General features: G+C 40.5%; 1 protein-coding gene across 1 annotated transcript in view; it reads right to left on the bottom strand.

The window, feature by feature from the left end:
- The window catches only part of LOC136866752 (secretin receptor-like), a 341,576-nt gene that overhangs the window by 4,592 nt on the left and 315,184 nt on the right, over positions 1 to 21,800 (bottom strand). Inside the window, exons 9-12 of the mRNA XM_068227043.1 lie at positions 14,938 to 15,068; positions 4,837 to 4,922; positions 4,105 to 4,249; positions 1,116 to 1,475 (exon numbers count right to left, since the gene is read on the bottom strand). Coding sequence (XP_068083144.1) covers positions 1,116 to 1,475; positions 4,105 to 4,249; positions 4,837 to 4,922; positions 14,938 to 15,068 — 722 coding nt within the window. The remainder of the gene's footprint in view (positions 1 to 1,115; positions 1,476 to 4,104; positions 4,250 to 4,836; positions 4,923 to 14,937; positions 15,069 to 21,800) is intronic.

Raw genomic sequence — 21,800 nt, 5'->3', positions numbered from 1 at the left:
ATTATAAAGCAAAATACTCACCAAATCCACAAGTTATTTGAATTTTTAAACTACATTTTACTACTGATAACAGGTTTTAGTTATCTTAAAATTTGTTAATCATGTTTGCCTGTAACAGAAAAATCAGACCATAAAAGTGACAAAATTGTATCAAATGTCCCTTTGGGAAAATCAAATGATCATAAATATGTCTTTCAATAAAACTGAAATTGGTAACGATTAATTTAGTTACATTTAACGAATCGTTTTTAGAGATATCTGTATGGAATTAGGAGCCGACAAGTGTAGGATTTAGTACATTGAAAGGGGAAACTGACTCAGGGCCTATGAGAGTACCACGAATGAAATAATGTTCTCTAGAGTATGAGGTGAGGTCTCTTCGCTAAACTAGCCTTCTATATGTCTATTAGTCCTGGTCTCCGTGTGAGTGGGGGCGGTAGAATAGCACCCAAGGTAACCCATGCCTGTCGTACGAGGAGACTAAAAGGTCCCCAGGGGCTCTCAACTTGAGAGTGTGAGCTGAGCTCTGTCATTGCTTCCCCTTGTGTCAGGCACCTCACTTTCATCTACTCTATCCGACCTCCCTTGGTCAACTCTTGTTCTTTTCCGACCTCTAAGTTATTAGAGCACTCGAGGCCTAGGGAGTCTTTCATTTTCACGCCATTCGTGGCCGTTGTCTTTCTCTGGCCGATACCTTCATTTTTTGAAGTATGGGATCTCTTCCGTGTTTTTCTCTCTGATTACTGTTACATAGAGGTTGGTTCCCTAGTTGTACTTTCTCTTAAAACAATAATCATCACCACCACCATCCTAGTCATGGCCATCCATCACTACTTCATATCACAGCCTGCACGGTTACTAGGATCGTCAATTTCGTGACGCAAAAATTCAAATGACCCCTGCCGAAAGACATAATTATGTCAAGACAGATTTTGAGTATGGAACTTGTTTACTACTCCCTTGAAAATTGAAAAAAAATAGACTTAAAGACTTTATTAATATGGGCCCTCCAACTTTGAAGCATCCACAGTTTTAGTTCACGAGACACATGGGCCCTTCTTGCATAACCCTAAAATCAACAATAGAAATCAAGATATTCCCGTTGTTGGACTTACAATGGTATCTTTCTCTGGCGAATGTTGCTTGACGTCCTCCAAGCTCCCGTGACGTGATCCATAAACAGCGGCTCGGCCTATTACAGCAGACGCCCTCTTCTTGTTGAGACAGCAGTTACTGTTAGGCACGACGCTCACTGTCGTGAAGGATGTACTGGAGTAGCATGATGCTCGAGGGTTTTTGCTGCGGTCCCTGGCTCGGGAATGATTCATACTGAGGTTGTCATTGGACATACGCTTTCCCCCAGAGAGTGGAAGCGAATTCAGCAACTCAGAGCACGAGTAGCATCCTTTCTTCTTGGCCAGCTCTGAGCGAACTTCGCCGTTCAAGAAGCAATAGAGGACGGCCACGAAAAATCCCTATAGGGGCAGAGAAAACGTGGTTAAAAGAGGAGAAAATATCACAGAACAAAATATGAGTGAATTTTACATCAAAACAGAAAATGTACGCCTTCAATTTTAAAACAATTCGACAAAAATTCTATAATGTTATTCTCATAAGTTATTATGCAGCTAGTTGATTTGTAAACAACAATGACGAATGGAAGATATGTATGCCAGTGGGTTGGACATCTGTCTGCAATGTATAATCTCAATTTTCTGCTACCAATATTCCCGTACCCTGCACGGGTCGCGTGTGCGATCTGTGACGTAAATGTGAACTTGGCCATGTTTTATGGCCAGATTTCCATCTTGACGCCAGCCCCATGTGGAGAGACGTATTCACTAGTAGGAGTTTCTGTAATTGTTGGTAGTATGGTGTGTTGTACATATATATGATGAGGTGCGTATTGAGTGGGACGCACTCAGTCGCCGAGACAGAGGAATGAACCAGATGTCACTAAAATCCCCGACCATACCGAAAATGGAGTTCAGGACCCTCTGAACCGTAAGCCGCGATACCTACGATTTAGTCAAGGTGCCGCACCAGAATTATAGACACAATAATGCGAGAAATTCGATTTTCTAAAGTATGGACGAATATTTTGACTGTATCCCAACTATGGATATTTCATATATCTGTTGCGCTCCAATTAGTGTGTTTTACCGGGCGAGTTGGCCATGCGGTTAGAGGCGCGCAGCTGTGAGCTTGCATCCGGGAGATGGTAGGTTCGAATCCCACTGTCGGCAGCCCTGAAGATGGTTTTCCGTGGTTTCCCGTTTCCACACCAGGTAAATGCTGGGACTGTACCTTAAGGCCACAGTCGCTTCCTTCCCACTCCTAGGCCTCTCCTATCCCGTCGTCGCCATAAGACATATCAGTGTCGGTGCGATGTAAAAGCAAAAAAAAAAGGAAAAAATCAGTGTTCAAGAGAGGAAGGTTTTCAGGCAGCCTTAGAAACAATCCAGAATAGTTCTTCTTTCACCCTTAGATGATAGAGCAATGGACATATTTACGTTTCTACAAAGATCTTCAGAAGGCCTGCAGCCTGATATGTTTGCGAGTTTTCCAGAAAGTCGTAATTTAACAAAAAGATTCTTACTTTTAAAGAATGTTATACACAGGATGAAGAAAATGGAATCTCAGACTTATATGTTGGAAATAGTTTTCTTTATATTCACTCGGTCACCATCTTGTGATTGCTCAGCCGTTTCCTTTACGACTGCTTGTATAGTCCCTCAAAAGAAGAATGAGTGAATGGTATTGTGTAAGTTCCTCAGAGGTACGCTTTTCTCAGCAAAAAATTGAACCTTTAAATGTAATGTTTTTTGTGGGTATTTGGAGCGTTTGTATCTTCAGGGCAGGTGAATTACTTTGTGATAAAAATTACAATTAATTCTGATAAAATATTAAATGCAATTAATACGCAATACCACACATTCATTTTCTTTTTGAGTGGCCATACACTTGTGGGAAGCCTTCATACAATTAAATGCCATATATACCTGCACGTGGTTAAATACCAGCTGAAGCTGTTACATCTCAGTTTACTTACAATCATAGGAAGTGCTGGTGTAAGTGTGAACTGCAATATTACAGTACAACAATAAAGATAAGTAAATTACTCATTTGTAATTCATCTCATTACTCATTACTTTCTCATTTCATTAAATTATTAACATTGTTCTGGACGAAATGTAATATTTATCCGAGAAAGTAACGGATTTCAGTGCTAGAAAAATTCAGCTGTATAAACTCAAATATTTCGAGGGCAGGGGGCGATGGTACAAGTTGCCTACTCATCATATTCATTACAGTACTCTTTACTCTCATTCGATACAGTGCGGTTAGCTCAGATGAAGAATGTAATTCAATAACAACCATCTTCATTTCTATCTAATTTTGTTTTCATGCCGTTAAACAAGGTGCTGTAGTACTTTTCACAACAGTGCGACTGGCGGATATTTAAACAAAGTTCTTATTTTGTGCTATTCTTTACTTAAAAGCAAATATGTGAGTAATATTGCTTCATTCCCAGTTCTACCGAAAAGTATGAAGTGCATCTGAAAAAGAAAGAGCTTTCTTGAGTGTCATAGTTTTCATGTCGAATGTTCTCCGCTCCCTAGACATGTGTGACTTACAGTGTGTTATGCCATGTAACTTGCGGCATTCCGTACAAATATGGTTTTATATGTTCATAGTTATGTTTGAAAAATATAATATTATGAACGTTTATCGTCCCCTGCGAACCATGTGACCTTGACACAGTGGGGAAGCGTGTGAGTCCCAGTGAAACAGATAGCCGAGCCGCAGGTACAACCATATCGGACAATATAATATTTGTGTTTTACCAGTACATGTGAAATATTAATAGACATAGGCCTACTTCAAGTTTAAATTCAGAGTGCATGATAATAATTTAATAGGCCTATACTAAGTATAGTTTTAGGTTGTTAGTTTCTATGGGGATGATACCTAAAGGGGTTCCAGAAGATTGTACATTTTCGTGAAAATTAACCAAATAGACACTTCCTAGGTTTATTGTTTTCAAATTTTGTAATCAACCTCATAATCGATCTGTACGAAATCATTTTTTGCTATTTTTACCTGGAATGAGGCGAAGAGCTGGTCACAGAACAGCCAGGCCAGTTCGACTGCTTCATTTACTCCCATGGAGTAAGAAAGACCAAGAAACAACATGTAGTGAACTCCAAACAGTGGAACGAGAACCAGAGTAGATTTCGCCCATCGCCTGCAATTAACAAGTATAACAATAATAATAAAAATTTTGTGTGGCTATTTCTAGCCGAGTGCAGCCCTCGTAAGGCGGACCCTCCGGTGAGGGTGGGCGGCATCTGCCATGTGTAGGTAACTGCAGGTTATTGTGGTAGAGAATAGTGTTGTGTGTTGAGTGTGAGTTGCAGGGATGTTGGGGACAGGACAAATACCCAGCCCCCGGGCCATTTGAATTAACCAATGAAGGTTAAAATCTCCGACCCGACCAGTAATCGAACCCCGGACACTCTGAACCGAAGGCCAGTACGCTGACCATTCAGCCAACGAGTCAGACAATTAACAAGTAATTTGATGTCATGAATAATTTTAGATTTTAAATAAATCATTAGTAAGAAAGGTAAAGAAATTATCACTGAAACATGTCAAATCAAGGTGTATATTTCTTGTTATGAGATAGATTCATTAATGTAAAATAGCTTTTATGAACATCAGAGAACAAAATTGAAAAAAAAAAAAAAAAAGAGAACTGTCTCAACTCCTGACACTGGAATTTGATTCTGTTTTAATACCAATTACATAAAAAATTCATTGAGAAATCTTTACCTGTAGGTTTTCGATTCCTCGCATATCGACGATCGAAGCTTGGAAAGCAGAACTCTTACGATATTCACGAAAAGTATGAAGTTCATCTGAAAAGGAAAGAGCTTCCTTAAGTGTTATAATTTTCATGTCGAATGTTCTCCGTTCCCTAGACGTGTGTAACTTGCAGTGTGTAATGCCGTGTAAATGCGGTATTCCGTAAAAATGTGATTTTATATGTTCATAGTTATGTTTGTAAAATATAATAATATGAACGTTTATCCTCCCCTGCGAACCATGTGACCTTGTCACAGTGGGGAAGCTCGTGCGTCCCAATGAAGCAGATAGCTGAGCCGCATGTGCAACCATATCGGATAATTATTTGTCGAGAGAGCAGACTAACGAATGGTTCATCGCAAGGGCGGTAGCAGCCTTCGGGATGTTGCATGTGCGGCAGTCTAGATGATTAACTCATATGGCCTTGTAGTAATTCTTAACATGGCTTAGCTCTGTTGATACTGCTACAGTACAGGCTGAAAGCAACGGGAAACTATAACCGTAACTAACTCCAGAGGATAATCAGGTCTCTCTGTACGAATGAATGATGTATTAATGATGGCTCTCTCCCAGGTAAAATATTCTGGAGGTAAAATAGTCCCCATTAGGATCTCCTCGAGTGGTATACACGAGAGGGACCAATCAACAGAAAGATGGATACTGACATTCTGTGAGTCGGAGCGTGGAATGTTAAGGTTTGAATCGTTGTGGTAGGTTAGAGAATCTGAAAAGGGTGTAGCTTGTATAAGATGTAGCTTGCATAAGTGAAGTACGTAGGAAGGAAGAGCGGGATTTTTGGTCAGGTGACTACAGAAATATCAACACCAAACCAAACGGAGCAAATGCAGGAGTTGGTTAAATTTGTCTAGAAAGACAAATAGAATATTACGGCACATCTTAAAGCAGCCAAGAAGAGTTCAGTTGTTTTCTTGAGGGAAGTGTTGGCGGTAAGAACGGTAGGGGTAGACCAAGATATGAATATGAAAAGCAGATTAGGGCAGATGTAGGATTTGGTATTTACGTAGAAATGAAAAGATTCACACAGGATAGGGTGGAATGAAGAGCTGCATCAAATAATCTATGGACTGATGAATTAAGAACACAATAACGTTTATACGAAATAGTGAATTCTTCCCGCGGGGAGGAGCATATGACGCTGTAGGTGATTCGCTATTCGACAGGAGTAGGCTATGTGCCGGCACCGGGATTCAACCTCTCCATTCGTAATACCATACATCACGTCATTAATTTCATCTCATTAACTCCTCTGATCAAGTTGACGTCAGGAAGGGCCATTCAGTCGTAAAACTCGTTTCGGAGATTCATCTCACTTCATAAGAGATCGTCATACATACTACATTCTAACTGCTAAGGGCAGGCTATCGGCATTTCACTCCGTACTTAACGTGACGGGAGTCAAAAACACTATGTTTGATTTCTGCTGTCTTCAACGAGGATAAAACACGCCAAAGACTATCCGACTGCGCCGCTGATGTCAATACATTTTACAGTATTTCCCATGTGCATATTTATCAAGTAATTGGAAACGTGTAACAATTAAAGACACCGGGAGGAGTCTCATCTTCAAAAAGTGAACGACCTATCGAGTTGGCCATGCAGTTAGGATCGCGTAGTTGTGAGCCTGCATTCGGGTGATGGTGGGTTTGAATCCCACCTTCGGTAGCCATGAAAATAGTTTTCGGTGGTTTTCCATATTCTCAGCAGGAAAATGCTTAATATGTACCTTATTTAATGCCATGTACGCTACCTTCCCAATCCTCGCCTTTTCCCATACCTACGTCAACGAAAACCTTCGAAGTGTTAGTGCGACGTTAAACTAGTAGCAAAATAAACAACAAAACTGGAAACATATAACTAGGCATTTCTTCATAATTGCTGCGTATATAAGTGAAGTTCCATAGTTTGAAAATTAGCCAATCGTTGCTTCAAGAAATGCAGTTACCACTAACTTACCTGAGTTTCCTGAATACATACAAACAGTATTAATATTTAAGTATTCTTTTCGAACTGCGAGTTAAAAGAGAGCAATGACAAACAAAACGGGACTAATAATGTAACACAACAATAAAATTATAATTTACTCAGCTAAGTAAGAAACTGTTGAAGAATGTCGTGTATTACAATAAAACGTGGTTTTCAGAAGTAGGACAAAATTATTTGCGGTCGGGTCACTTAGTGTCTAAGCACTCATTAACTGTACACCATAGATTTACTAACAACCATTTGAGAAATTCATCAGATAATAATAATAATAATAATAATAATAATAATAATAATAATAATAATAATAATAATGAGGCCCTTCAGGGCTAACAACCTTGATTGTATTCAGAATGAGCAATTTGCTTCAAGCTAAGCTAAAGCTTCTCAAGCATGATGGTAAAACAAAGACATGAAGTTAATACCCCAGGTGGCAACGTTTCAAAGAAATCCACCGTCGCCGACAAGCGACGCATGCATCCCGTTCGGATTATGCTAAAGACGAGTCGGAGCGTCTTGGATGTCCTGAAAAGTCACGAAAGCAGAAACGCATATCTAAGACTTTTTGGCAACGGTCAACGTAAACAGTCTAATACAAACTGGTAAGATGAAACAGCTGACCAACGCCCTCCACGAAAATAAAATCGCAGTAATGGCTCTGCAAGAAACTCTCTTCACTGACGAAGATACGTTTGAGTCTGAAGGGTATCGGTTCTTCAAGAGCAGATCCCATACGAGAGTAATGAAAAACACCCCTATCTTCGATACAGCTTTTGCTGTCAAAACCAGAATCCTTAGGTCAGTCTCAAATTTTGAAGCTGTTAATGATAGGTTATGCCTACTATCCCTGCGTTGTGCAAATAAAACATTGCACTTGCTCCAACTAATGAACAAGACAAAAAAAAAACCTGGAAGGTACACTTCGATTCTGGAACGTCCTGGATGCCAGGTTAGCGAAAATCCCGAAACACCACCTCATGATTCTAACGGGTGATTTTAATGCACAGGTGGGACGTGAACGAAAATACAGTAAAGTTGTTGGGCTGTACCCAGCACACAAAAGAACCAATAAGAATGGAGAACGCCTCGTTGAACTATGTGATAACAATAACTTCCAACTGATGTCAACACACTTTCATCACTTACCAAGAAAACAGATGACATGAAGATGCCCAAACAAAACAATAGGAGAATTCCAAACAGACCCTGTTGCTATATCTCGAAGATAGAGTCCGGAAATCACGAACGTTACCATAATAAAGGGAATAAACATAAATTCAGATCACTACGTATCAGTAATCAAGTTTCGGCCAATCCCTCTCACCAAAAAGAAGAACAAACCTACCATAATTCGCTTTGACACAAAAAAGCTCAGAGAAAGAATGAATTCAAAAAACTTGCCCAACCAGTGGAAAAAGACTCCAACAGCACGATAAAACAGATGATACAAGCTGCAAAAGGAGTGGCCGAAATCAAGAAGAAGAAGCGTACGTGGTGGAACGATAATTGCGAGAAGACCTTAAGGGATCATCTGAAAGCCTGGCAAAAGTATTACCCATCGAAAAAAGAAGAAGATTGGAAGATGTACAAAACACAACAAGCACAAACAGCAAAAATAACACGCAGTGAGAAACGCAAGTATAAAAAGGAACTACTAGACAAAATTGAACAAGACTTGCATAGAGGTGAGACCCGTGAACTCTTCAGAAATTTTAAAAAGTACAAGGATACAAGGCACCTTCCATTTGTGACTTCCCCTCTCGGAGAACAATCATTGAACGAGAAATGCAACCATGCAAGCTAAGGGCGCCAATCTTTAAGTTGATGACTTAAAGATAAAAATTTATAATCAAGCTTGGACGGACTCTTATCACAGGGGTGGGGTGATAGTGCACTAATCATTAAGCAGGAGAATTAGAAATCAAAAGGCTAATTAAGGCAGATTGATTAAAGTGAACTAGGAAAATACTATTTATTATATTGAATATAAATGACGACGGTTTAACGAGAACTGAATTTAAAATAGGAAATGAATTTAACAAAAAGTTGAATGACTCTACTTCGCGAAAACTTTCAATATTTTTAACTCGCTTGCTCACCATGTTCTGCTGGTCCTTGGAAAGCTTCCATCCTTGTAGCTGGAACATCACCGGTCGTCTTTGAGATCTCTTCATCTGCAGCTAAGTACCATTCCTGCCTTGCTAAGTGCACCGACCATTAATTGGAAGATGGCTTCGACACTAACACTCCCTATTATGCTCTATCCCATATATTGGAGATGAGCCCTAAGTCATAGTTAGAAAAACCTCCTTGGGTTATGTGGAGAGGATACACAATTAATAATCCTTCCAACTTTACTGAAAATGTGCCCTGAAGTTTCATTTCTATTTAGTTTAATACTACCTATTGTCTTAGACTGGTACAAACCGGTCTAGTAGCCGAGCTGTACGTACTTCCTGATGAGAGTGGCTATACACCCCTCATTCAGCAATTCCTAAGTACCACGTCGTGGTAATGAAGTAATTAATGTAGAAGTGATAAACTATCACACTAGTCCACTATGGTACAACAACCATAAGACAAGTTCACAGACCTACAGCGATATACAAGATCGAAGAATCAAGAATCCAGAAGAATAATAATAATGAATGCAGAATCAAGAAGAGTCACGAAGAATGAAGCCAAGAGCTCCAACACGCCCTTTTATAACCTTCTCTGGCTCTAATTACAGGTCGCTACACGTGGTCCAATCAGTTGACACGTCTCTCCCCACTCCAGATATTAGAGTTGATGGGTCTTAACCATGATATCAACTGTTCTTCTATTAGCCCTTTCACTCAGTACCCATGGCAACATGACGCTCCTTTGAAAATATAGGCGGTGATCAGTTTGAATTATTCTGGTCGAAGTACGGTAGCTGTCGTTATAACGCTTGAACACGTGCTCGCTTTTCCCAGAATTTGATGTCTAAATTTGTCCTTCCTTCTTCCTCGGTGATGTGGCAAGATAGAGGAAATCTACTGCAAGTTAAATTTAAACGAATGTCGCAAGAATCTAAGTGAATATTAGGATATTCAGCCCTCGTTTACAAGTCGTAGTTACAAAGTAATGAAATGATAGTGAGCAAATGATCAACCATGAATTATAATACAATTAAATACCAAGATAAATATCATGACGTTAAATTCCTGAATTAATTACATATAATAAAATTAACATAATTACACTGTGACGTCTGGAACGTTACACCTTTGCTTTCTAAGGAAAGATAGAACTTTTGCAACATCAAATGAAGAGAACTGAGAAATCTTAGCTAAGTATTTTTAACAATCTTCTAAACTGTGGAAGACCAGCCAACCCCATCAAAACAAACAAACCAGTGAGCCAAAACCTGCAATCTTCTCCACCAAATCTTGATGAAATCAAACGCCACATAATGAGACAAAAAATAACAAGGCTCCTGGTGAAGACTCCATGATTGCGGAATTGTGGAAAAATGCCCCGGAAGAAGCAATTGACATCCTATACCAAACCATTGTAGACATATGGGAAAAAGAACAACTACCAGAGGACTGGACGCTAGCCTTGACCCATCCTTTATACAAGAGATGTGAATAATTACCGTGGAATTTCTCTTCTGTCAGTAGGTTACAAGATCCTGCCGCTACCAGTCCTTGAAAGACTAGCAAGTTGAACACACACTCGGGGAATACCAAGCAGGTTTTCGGAAAGGCCGATCAAGTGCAGAACAAATACTTAACCAAAAAACCATAATAATATACCATATGCTGAGAGGTCGAACCTATGTATTGTACCAGTAACTATAGCCTGACTTTATCAATTATTTTTTAGTTGGCATGAAGTATACCTCAAGGCAGTACGAGGTAATTTCTAGCTGGGACTTGGTACAGGAGGAAAGGTCCTATCTAAAAGAGAACGTTCAAATAGATTGAAGAATAGAGTTTTATTCAGAAAAAATTCATATTTGTAGTGCACATCACCTCACTGAAGATATTTGTTGTCTTCAATGTCACCTATCGGATGACCCGTGCTGCCAGGTCACCGTGTTGAACTGGACTGGAACTTGTCCTGTGGGCTGCTCACGTTACGATGAGATGAGACTGCAACACCCAGGTCGGCTCGACATGGGATTGAGCTCGACTCTTTGATGTTCCGGACGGTCTCCGACGTTCTCCGACGATCTCCGACGACGTCGGACGATGTTGCAGGGTATTCACTCGTCACTTAACACACACGAGTGTTCACAATTGCACAGTCCCCCGACATATTTGTTTAACAGCAGTGTTTAATTTAATATTATCGTAGTATGCAGTCGAATTCTCTTAATCCCTTGTAGACAGAATTAAAGTCCATTAAAGATGAAGATGCGGATAGTATCAAGTTTGGAAAGAAATACAGCATAGTTCATGAATAGGAATAATGAAAATTAAATTGTTCACGCACTAGGCATAGTTCTTGGTGGCTTTCCACTAAATAAGATCGCACTTGACATTTAAAGAAATGTATGACTGCTCGAGAGTTTATCAAAGACACTTCTGTCAGTCATGAAATAATAAACACTTTGATGAAAAATAATGTTAGAAATGATTAGGCACAGTTAGTGGTTACACTCCACGGAAAGATGGGCGCACTTGACATAAAATAAAATATGCGACTGCTCAAGAGTTTATCACAAGACACTGCTGTCAGTCATGAACTAATCATTAACACTTTGAAGAAGGAATAATACACAGTACAGAAGGTAGTTCTGTTTGAATCGAATAACATTCACTTCAACTCTTAAATTGAAATATATGAAAGTTGGCAAGTACCGTTGTACATTAACACAGTTTGAATTCAGAATGAACCACTTGTGTCGAAGCACACGAGTAAACCTTTTACAATAGGTAATCTCTTGCATTAACATTAGTGGTAAAGTTTGAACACTTATATAAACACTCTTATTTAATTATGAAATTATACTGACTGGGATTTTAAAAGAATATCACAGTTCATAGTATATCGCAGTAGTGTCAAATTGAAATCAATAATATTTGCTCAGAGACTAAGTTATGCTGACTGAGATTTTAAAAGAATATCATAATATATCGCAGTAGTGTCAGATTGAAATTAATAATATTTGTTCAGAGACTAAGTTCCACAATGGCAACGTGGTAATAAACTAAGTTCCACATTTATGAAAGTGGGTCACATCGAGAAGTTTCTACATGCGCACAGACTATAAGTTCAACTCAACTGTTAGCACCTAAGTCCAATACACGACTTGTCACAATTAGAGTTCCAACACGCGCAAAGTTTCAAAGTTCAACTCGACTGTCAGAGTTTAAGTCGAATACGAAGACTTTGAACAATTCGAAGATAGACTTGGCCAGCACTTCGACGAGCAGTAATGTTGCAGCGTGGAGAGTCAGGCTGGACTCCCAGCTATGACTGTCTGATTTGGGTCAAGTGAGCTCACCTTATATTCAGGTTGGTCTCCTACATCATCGGATAGCGTGATATATTTGAAGTTGATTATCTGGAGAATCCCTCGACGGATTTACTCGAGATTCACAATTGGAGACGTTTATGTGATCCTCTTCAATATGACGTATCTCTCGAGTCGCTGCGATTATATAATAGAAGTTTTAAAAATTTCGACATCGAATGTTCGCGAAGGGGTGACATACCAGATCAGGCAGGCTACACGTGGCGTCAGGCGGGTGGCTTATCTTGTTCCTGCAGCTAGGTCACACACACAGCTGTCGCTGGCTCAAGCCAGCTGACTTCTCCGAGCGTAAACAAATCAAGTTCTCAGTGAATGTCTTGCGTGAAGATGAAATATAATTAATCGCCAAAAAATACGGCATGTACCGCTCGTAACCGGTACAGTATCTACATTTGTAGACTTCAGGAAAGCATGCGACTCCATCGACCGTGATGTAATGCTTAACATCCTTGCAGAAATGGGAGTCAATGAGAAACTGCTGGCGACAATAAGGGCAACACTAACTAATACCAAATCCAAAGTAAAATTCCACGCATGTCTCTCTGAACCCTTTGAGACCAAGACAGGCTTCGACAAGGAGATGGGCTGTCACCTCTTTTGTTCAACTGCGTACTTGAGAAGGTAATACAGGAGTGGCGAAAAACGTTAAAAGAAAGAAACCTTTACAAACCCGTAAGGATTGGGACAAAGAAAAACGGAGTGGAAATAGATCGCTTAGCGTTCGCTGATGATATAGCCCTTCTAAGAGAAAATTTCGAAAGTTCAACAGAACAGATCAATGTGTTGAAGGAAGTAGCAGAACAAACAGGTTTACAAATTTCCTTTCAACAGACAGAAGTAATGTCAAATATCAAAGATGATACGGCACAACTTAACATCAAATATGGAACGATAAACCGTGTTAGTAAATTTAAATACCTTGTGGAATGGATTCAGCAAAATGGACTTGACAAAGAGGCCATAGCAGCAAGAATCAAGAAAATGGAAGTCGCTTTTCAAACCACCCGCAACATATACAACAAAAAGTGCCTTTCCCTGAACACAAGAATTCGTTATTGCAACACTGTCATCAAACCAGTATCGCTGTAAGCATCTGAATGCCTTATCCTGTCCGAGAAATGTTTGCTTGCGGATTTAGAGAGGAAAGAAAGATCCCACACACCATACTTGGCCCAAACTACAAAAACGGCATCTGCATTAGGAAATCCAGGCAAGAAGTATACTCTAAGATAGAAAAGATGAAGGACACAATGCGTAAAGACATAGTTCGCTTTTACGGTCATATGCGACGAATGATCGACTCTCGATGGACGAAACGTATCTTCAGTATATTTGACTCAAAACCAAAAACGGCAATGCCATGGTACGTTAATGTCAAGAAAGATCTTAAAGAACTGGGCCTACAAGCAGTAGATGCACAAGACCAAAATCTTTTCAGAGCAGCCATCAAGACTTTTGGGACTTTCTGGGACGAAAAATAGGCAACTGGTGCTAAATGGACAGAAGAACGTCGTGCGAAACACAGTGAGCTAATTAAGTCTATGTGGATCAAGCGAAAAATGAACAAATGCCAGAAAGTAAAGTGAGGCTTGGCGTGGTCTCTATTTGGCCGATTAGCGAAGTTGAGTAATAATAATAATAATAATAATAATAATAATAATAATAATAATAATAATAATAATAATAATAATAATAAATACTTGTGGCTTTCGGTGAGACCTGGTGCAGGTCTTTCTAGTTGATGCCCTGTAAGTGACCTGACCGTCTGTGGAGATGGGCCCTACCTAAGACGAATTTTAATATTGAACATGACACAAACACCCAGACTACGATCCTGGGAATAAAGCAAAGACAGTTAAATTCCTCGACTAAGCCGGGAATTGAAACCGGCACTCCTTAAACCAAAGGTCAGAACACTAACAATTTAGTCCTGGAGTTGGGCATTCCGGAGATTTTGTGAGATTATCTGCGCAGTATCCACCCGAGTAAATTGATCTGAACAAATGTCCAATTTTCTTCTTCTGCTCTTCTCTCCTGGCTTTTCTCTCAATTTTTTGGGATTGGCGCATGAAAGTAACTACCCAGTTTTACGACCAAATGCCCTTTCGGACGCGGACCTTCCATGGAATGATGATTTTGCTCTTTCGTGTTTCTGTTGTGGTTGATAGTTTGGAGTGTTGGATGTAGAAGAAGAGAAGTGCACAAAAATGAGCAAAAACATCCCATACCGTAGCCAGAACAATTAACCACACGCAGTTAAAATCCCTGGCCCTGTCGGAATCGAATCCGAGGCCTTTTGAACCGAAGATCTTATGCTAAACATTCAACCAAGGAGCCGAAAGATACGAATATTCTTTATTATATGAATGTCTGGTGTTCCAATGGGTTAATTCCCCATTACATTCTCAAAGCAACAGTTTATACAAAATGTACTTAATTACGATGTTATTCATATAAAAAGTTCAATACAGAGAGTTGTATAATGAATCTTTTCATTTTCTAAGGCATTGATACCTGTATATTACAGAAAAATATCCATAATTTTGTTTACCACTGACCACAATGGAGGTAGTAGTCGGCACTCGTATCAGCAAAAATAGGCTGGAGTTCTCATTTGTAGTCCAGCAAAGTGTATTCTCGAACCAGGAGCGACAGACAGCCCAAGGGATAACGAAGAGTGTGGGCAGACCTGTGAAAGGAACACACACGTCAGTACTGTAGTTGCGCTCACATGACATGAACCTACCTCCCATACACAATTATTCACGTAATCAGCACAAAGATACGTGTAATTACGTGTCCATTTTCTGCCGAAGTTTTGTAATATTACTAGTATTTATGCTGCTTGTGTTTTCAAATCTACGTTATAGTGAATGCATGTGTGAATATTAACACCTCGATATGCCTCTTGAGTAACACAAGAGCATTCTATGACAAGTGGTGAAACTGTTTGGGATTAAACCAACTTTAACACTAGGGACTGTGATTGTGTTAAATAATAATGTTGTTTTCTATTTACGTCCTTCTATCTACTTTTGTCGTATACGGAGACGCTTAGATGCTGGAATTTTGTCTTGCAGGAGTTCTTTTATATGCCAGTATATCTACCGACAAGAGGCTAACGTATTTGAGCACCTTAAAATACCAGCGGACTGAGCCAGGATCGAACCTGCCAAGCTGGAGTCAGAAGCCCAGCGCCTCAACCGTCTGAGCCACTCTGTGATTATGGTGGTGAATTTTTAAAGGGAAAGTACAACTACGTACATACATACATACATACATACATACATACATAGGCCCTACATACATACATACATACTGCACATACAGAGTGGTCAGAAATAATGTAAACCGAGAACATGAGCGTTAGAGCTTTGGTCATTCTGAGAAGTAATTTGAAAAAATTTCGATATCTCGCTCCGTTGTCATTTTATAAGCTGCTGAAGTTAGCCAATCAGATCGCTTCGCGGGTTAATTCAGATGAGCTTTACAAGGCGGTGTTGTTCTTGTTCAAGTCCCTCCCCTGGAGAAGTTTATTTCTTCTGTTGGCGCTCTCAAGCCGGTCGTAAGCAACGTTCAGATTTAGCAACACCGCCTTGCAAAGTCCATCTGAATTCGCTCGCGAAGCGATCTGATTGGCTAACTTCAGCAGGTGATAAAATGGCAACAGCGCGAGATATCTAACTATTTTTTTCAAATTATTTGTCAGTATGACCAACGCTCTAGCGCCCATTTATCCGGTTCACGTTGTTTCCGACCACCCTGTATAGGGAGAGTCCCGCAACTATTGCCATATTTCCTGCATTCTGCGTGTCTGGAGTGAGGACGCAGTCGCTGTCACACCGTTCCCATATGCCCGTAGAAGGCCATCAATTTCTACGAATGGATAATCTGATTGAAAAACAGGTAGAAAGACAATAAACCTTACTCCATTACAGTAAGTGTTGAAAATACTCTCCATTAGCCCGTAAAGAGATGCACAGGTCGACGACAGGGCATCATCCCGAAAGAACTGCTACACACCACTCGCGCGTGCTATCCTATCTCTTCTGACCTAGGACAAAACGCCTTTATGTATACTAGGACGACCTCACGGCAACACATACGGACAAGGAATGCACTACGCTCATTGGAAATATTTTCATAATAATTAAGAATGGCATTTTAAAATATGAAATGCCTCTTTCATAACCTCCAAACGAGCATTATGTTAGCCGTGCCTTTCGCTATGTCTTGAAAATTAAAAGCAGCATTTGTTTGAGGATCCAACCATCCTCTGGGGGAAATATTTAACAACTCTCTCCAGTGTTTTCTAGCCTGGCGAAGGATGTTGTATGGACTTAGGCTAGTTTTGCGGCCGGATGCCTTTCCACCAATCGTATGTGGAGGGATATACATTCACTACCTCGTGTTTCTGTGGTTGTTTCTCGTGCGATGTGTCGTATATATTTGAAGATGCGTATGAATACGAACACAAACCCGTAGCCTCCGATCTACAGGAATTAACAGACGCGAATAAAATCTCCGACTCAGTCGGGAATCGTACCAGGGTCCTCTGAACCGAAGGCCAGTACGCTGACCTTTCCATGGTGGTGATTATTTTTTAAGAGGAAGTACAACTGGCCAGCCGTCCTCTATTAACACTGATCAGAAGGGAAATGGAAGAGATCCAACACTCCGACGAATGAAGGTCGGGGGGGGGGGGGGGCACGAAGCGCTAACCATTCAGCCAAAGCGCCAGAGCGGGCAGATAACTTAACAACATCCATGATTTATTACAATTTTGGGAAAGAGAAGCTGTAATTAAGGAACAGGAGTTCTGATCCATTATTTTGACTTCTTCTTCTCCTTCTTCTTCTTCTTCTTCTTCTTCTTCTTCTTCTTCTTCTTCTTCTTCGAGACGGCCGATCTTCCCGAATGCTACAGGAGAACTCAGCTCACGCTGCTCTCTCGTTTTTGCTGTACTTTGAATTTTCTGTTTTACCTCTGAAGACAGAAATACATAATATGTATAATACATTGGGGTTACGGTGAGTGAACTAGGATGTTCTTGACAAGGAAGAAGTGTTCAGAATTTCCTAAAGTCTCTTTCACAAATTTATGCATGAAGCATTACCATACACACGTATTCAATTTGTTGGACTGGTGCTCAAGCCTATGCCTGTAATACACTGAAATAATTGTCTTGCCCGCTTCTGTGGTGTAGTGATTCATGTCATTAGCTAATACCCCCGGAGGCCCGGGTTCGATTCCAGACTCTGCCACGAAAATTAAAAGTGGTACGAGGGATGGAACGGGGTCCTCTCAGCCTCGGGAGGTCAACTGAATAGAGGTGGGTTCGATTCCCACCTCAGCCATCCTTGAAGTGGCCATCCTTCTCCAGGCAAATGCCGGGATGGTATCTAACTTAAGGCCACGGCCGCTTCCTTCCCTCTTCCTTGTCTATCCCTTCCAATCTCCCTATGCCACCGCAAAGCTCCTGTTCAGCATAGCAGGTGAGGCCGCCTGGGCGAGGTAATCGTCATCCTCCCCAGTTATATAGCCCCGACCCAGATTCTGAAGCTCCAGGACACTGCCCTTGAGGCGGTAGAGGTGAGATCCATGGCTGAGTCCGAGGGAAAAACCGACCCTGGAGGATAAACAGATAAAGAAGAAGAATAATTTTCTTACGCCGGGCTGAGTGGCTCAGACGGTTGATGCGATGGCCTTCTGATCCAAATTTGGCAGGTTCGATCCTGGCTCAGTCAGGTAGTATTTGAAGGTGCTAAAATACGTCAGCCTCGTGTAGGTAGATTTACTGGCATGTAAAAAAATTCCTGGGGGACTATATTCCGGCACCTCGGCGTCTCCGAAAACCGTAAAAGTACTTAGTGGGACGTAAAGAAAATTATTATTATTATTTTTTTTTTGCTATGGGCTTTACGTCGCACCGACACAGATAGGTCTTATGGCGACGATGGGATAGGAAAGGCCTAGGAGTTGGAAGGAAGCGGCCGTGGCCTTAATTAAGGTACAGCCCCAGCATTTGCCTGGTGTGAAAATGGAAAACCACGGAAAACCATTTTCAGGGCTGCCGATAGTGGGATTCGAACCTACTATCTCCCGGATGCAAGCTCACAGCCGCGCGCCTCTACGCGCACGGCCAACTCGCCCGGTGTTTTTTATTATTATTATTATTATTATTATTATTATTATTATTATTATTATTATTATTATTATTATTATTATTATTATTATTATTATCTTACAGTAAAAAAAGACTGGATTCGAAACTCATGGCCTTCAATTTTCAATTTCAAGACTACTGCGATAAGCATTACGCTACAGGCCCACAAGTTTTCGTTTGTGAAATTGATGGTACTGTTTAACAATGCGGACCCTCTAGTTTGAGTATACTAATATTGTTAATATTATTGTTTTTACATCCCACTAACATTTCAGTAAAGTATTTGATTGATTTTCTTAATATAAGGGTCATAGAATGTAACCTCAACACAGATGCGAGGTCATAACTTTTTTAATACTTGCTATCCTTATCAGTTCCCGTGCCCATTAGCTTGTGGGTAATTTGTTCAGCGCATAACACTTTTCTTGGAATATAACTGCAATGTAAGATTATTTAGTGACACACTGATACATTATAAACAACACGGCAGTGCGCCAAGAATCATACAGATGACAATATGTTATTGAAGAGTTGGTCACACCAAGCCATGTAGGTAGCAGCACTATCGACTTTCCCACTGAAAACAGCAAGCTGTCCGGTATTATCATATTAAAGTATTTGGTCGAAGGGAAGGCCTCCTTATTTCTCACTGAGACGAGTGCAGCTGCATCACTGTTGAGTACCGGCTGCATCATATGCCTACGTCAGGATAATTCCACTCCACTCTACACATCTGGTATATAACTTTTAAAGCGGGTGTGCATCTATTCCTAATTCTGTTCAAGAACTTACAAACATTTCCCGCACATTTCCATTCTGCCGCTATACAATCTTGTCTACAGTTTATGGTTGAGCTAACAACTTCAACTGCTGTTCAGTCATAAATCTACATCTCTCTTCAACCATTTCCTTACACACTGCCAATAAATCTGCTCTACCGTCATCACATAATATACACACCGTACATTCTTTCAACTTAGTTCACTCTCTGTTCATACACAGTCCCAAAATCCACCATATTAAACCTCTTCCCTTGTAGCGTGAAATGATATTCCGGTTCACTCTCTGCAATTCACCCTCATGAATCTTCAAAATTAGGGAATGAATAGCATTTTAAAATCTACAGCACATAAAAATAAGTTCTCCAGCGCCTTATTCAGAAGCTATGACAATTTCCAGGCTGTTTCCAGTCATTAGACCGGGTCAGGAATGGAAATGAATGAAGCCTCCATCTAGCGGTAAGGACGGGAATCGTGCCGGCTGCTGAAGCCTGTCGCACTCCTCTAGGGCAATGATCAATGACTGACAGATGAAATGAAATGAAAAAGGACAATGAAAGATGATAGGGAAAAAACGAGTACACGGAGAAAACCTGTTCCGCCTCCGCTTTGTCCAGTACAAATCGCGCATGGACTGACCCGGATTTGAACCACGAAACCTAGCGATGAGAGGCCTGCACTCTGCCATTTGAACCACGGAGGCTCTACTCTTAGCCTACAAAGAATACAAAGCCTGCTCACTCGCAGTGTTCTCTTCAGAAACAGTGTCCGCCTGGCAGTGCGCGTCTTGACCGCTGCAGCGCTAGTACACCACCTCACATCAGCACTCGGTAGCATTGGTAACGGGAGTTAAAACCAGCACAAATTGATCTCTATACTATACTTCCTGCATATTATATACGTTACTGAGCAGAATGAAGTAGAAAATAATAAATGTTCACCTTTTATTCCTATGAGTTCATTTCAGCTGTGGATTTTCATTTCAGATAACACATATAACTGTCGAAATGTATGTCTGGCATTTAAAAGGATGTAAGGTCTCCACTAGATATTTTTACTACCGCACCGTAGTTTTTCAGTGAAAAGGAACGACTTTAACTATTTTCCTTGATATTTTCTTGTCATAAATTGTTTTTCTTCTCGAGAAGTATTCTCGGCGATATTCATCTGTCATGCCATTACGTAGTTAGTGACAGAGAGGTGCAGAAACTTCTGCAGTATTCTTCTGCTTTGCACCTCAGGATGATCACTTTTCCCACACTGCAGAATAGAATTTTTAGCAACACGTGGCAACAGTATTTCGGTTAATGTTTGTGCTATTTTTGGACTGCCCAGCGTTACCGATAACATTTCATCCCTTACTTGCCCCAAATTCATCAGCAGTGAAACAAAACTTGGCTTTGGATACCTGAGACGTGAGACCACCACTGTCTTTGATTTTTATTAATGACATTAGTGGAGATGGACTCTGGATACTACTAATTTTATCAACACACTCTTGACATGGCATGTGGCCTTCGACAACTCTTACCAAATGCCCTCCAATATATGCCATTGCAGCACTCGACGGAGCGGTCACTAGGGTTCCATAACTTATCCTTGGTACCACTTACACAACAGAATAAGGAAATTATTATCATCAGAACAGGAGCAATACTAATAAGTAACCTAATTTTATTTACACTGCACTAAGTCTTCTGGTATGGGCTAGAGCAATTTTGTTACTTTCATTGATCTGTCTCTGACTTATCCTTGGCTTTGACAATATGAAAGTGACTAAGGTATGAGCGATGCTAATAATGCCATTCCTTACGCAGCCAGTCCCTGTTATGAATGGTGTGAAACTGTTGCTCATAGGGTCGGTTGGTGCATGCATTCCAGTGGGCTTGGCAGACTGATATGTAATAGTAACTCCTGCCTCGGTGAGGAAAGCAACGGAAAACTACCTCACTCCTCATTTCCCTAGTACGCCTCTTCAGTGATGCCTAGGCCATCTATGACAGCTCATGGTGGAACTGTTGAGGATCCAACCAGCCTTCGGGCTGATGACTAAACATACATACACCTTGTCTGCTTATTGCTTTAATCCATAATTCCCTAGTTGGCTCTTAGCAAGGGAATTCATGGAAACTAGTTCCAGGAAATTTATTTCTAGAGCCTTGTTTACAAAACGGAACGCAGCAGTACACCAATAAATTTTTCTCATTTGGTCAGTGTGTGAGTTAAGCCGAAAGTGTCAGGTTCCAATTCATCCTCAATTTACAAGTGTTTACCCGTTCCACACCGGATGGTAAAATTATATTCTGAGACGTTTGCAGCTAGAGGTGAGTGAAATTTGTTTTATATTTCCCCACAACGAATTATTATCAATTTAGCAAAATCATCATGGTGTTTTAAATAATGCATATTAAGATACGTAGAACTGCAGATGCCTAAAAATATTGTAGAGCCTATTTGAGAGTCTGTTTTAGGCAGC

The sequence above is a fragment of the Anabrus simplex genome, chromosome 3, assembly GCF_040414725.1.
Source record: "Anabrus simplex isolate iqAnaSimp1 chromosome 3, ASM4041472v1, whole genome shotgun sequence".
NCBI classification, from domain to species: domain Eukaryota; kingdom Metazoa; phylum Arthropoda; class Insecta; order Orthoptera; family Tettigoniidae; genus Anabrus; species Anabrus simplex.
The sequence above is the reverse complement of the archived record's forward strand: the minus strand, read 5'-3'. Positions and strand labels throughout refer to the sequence as shown.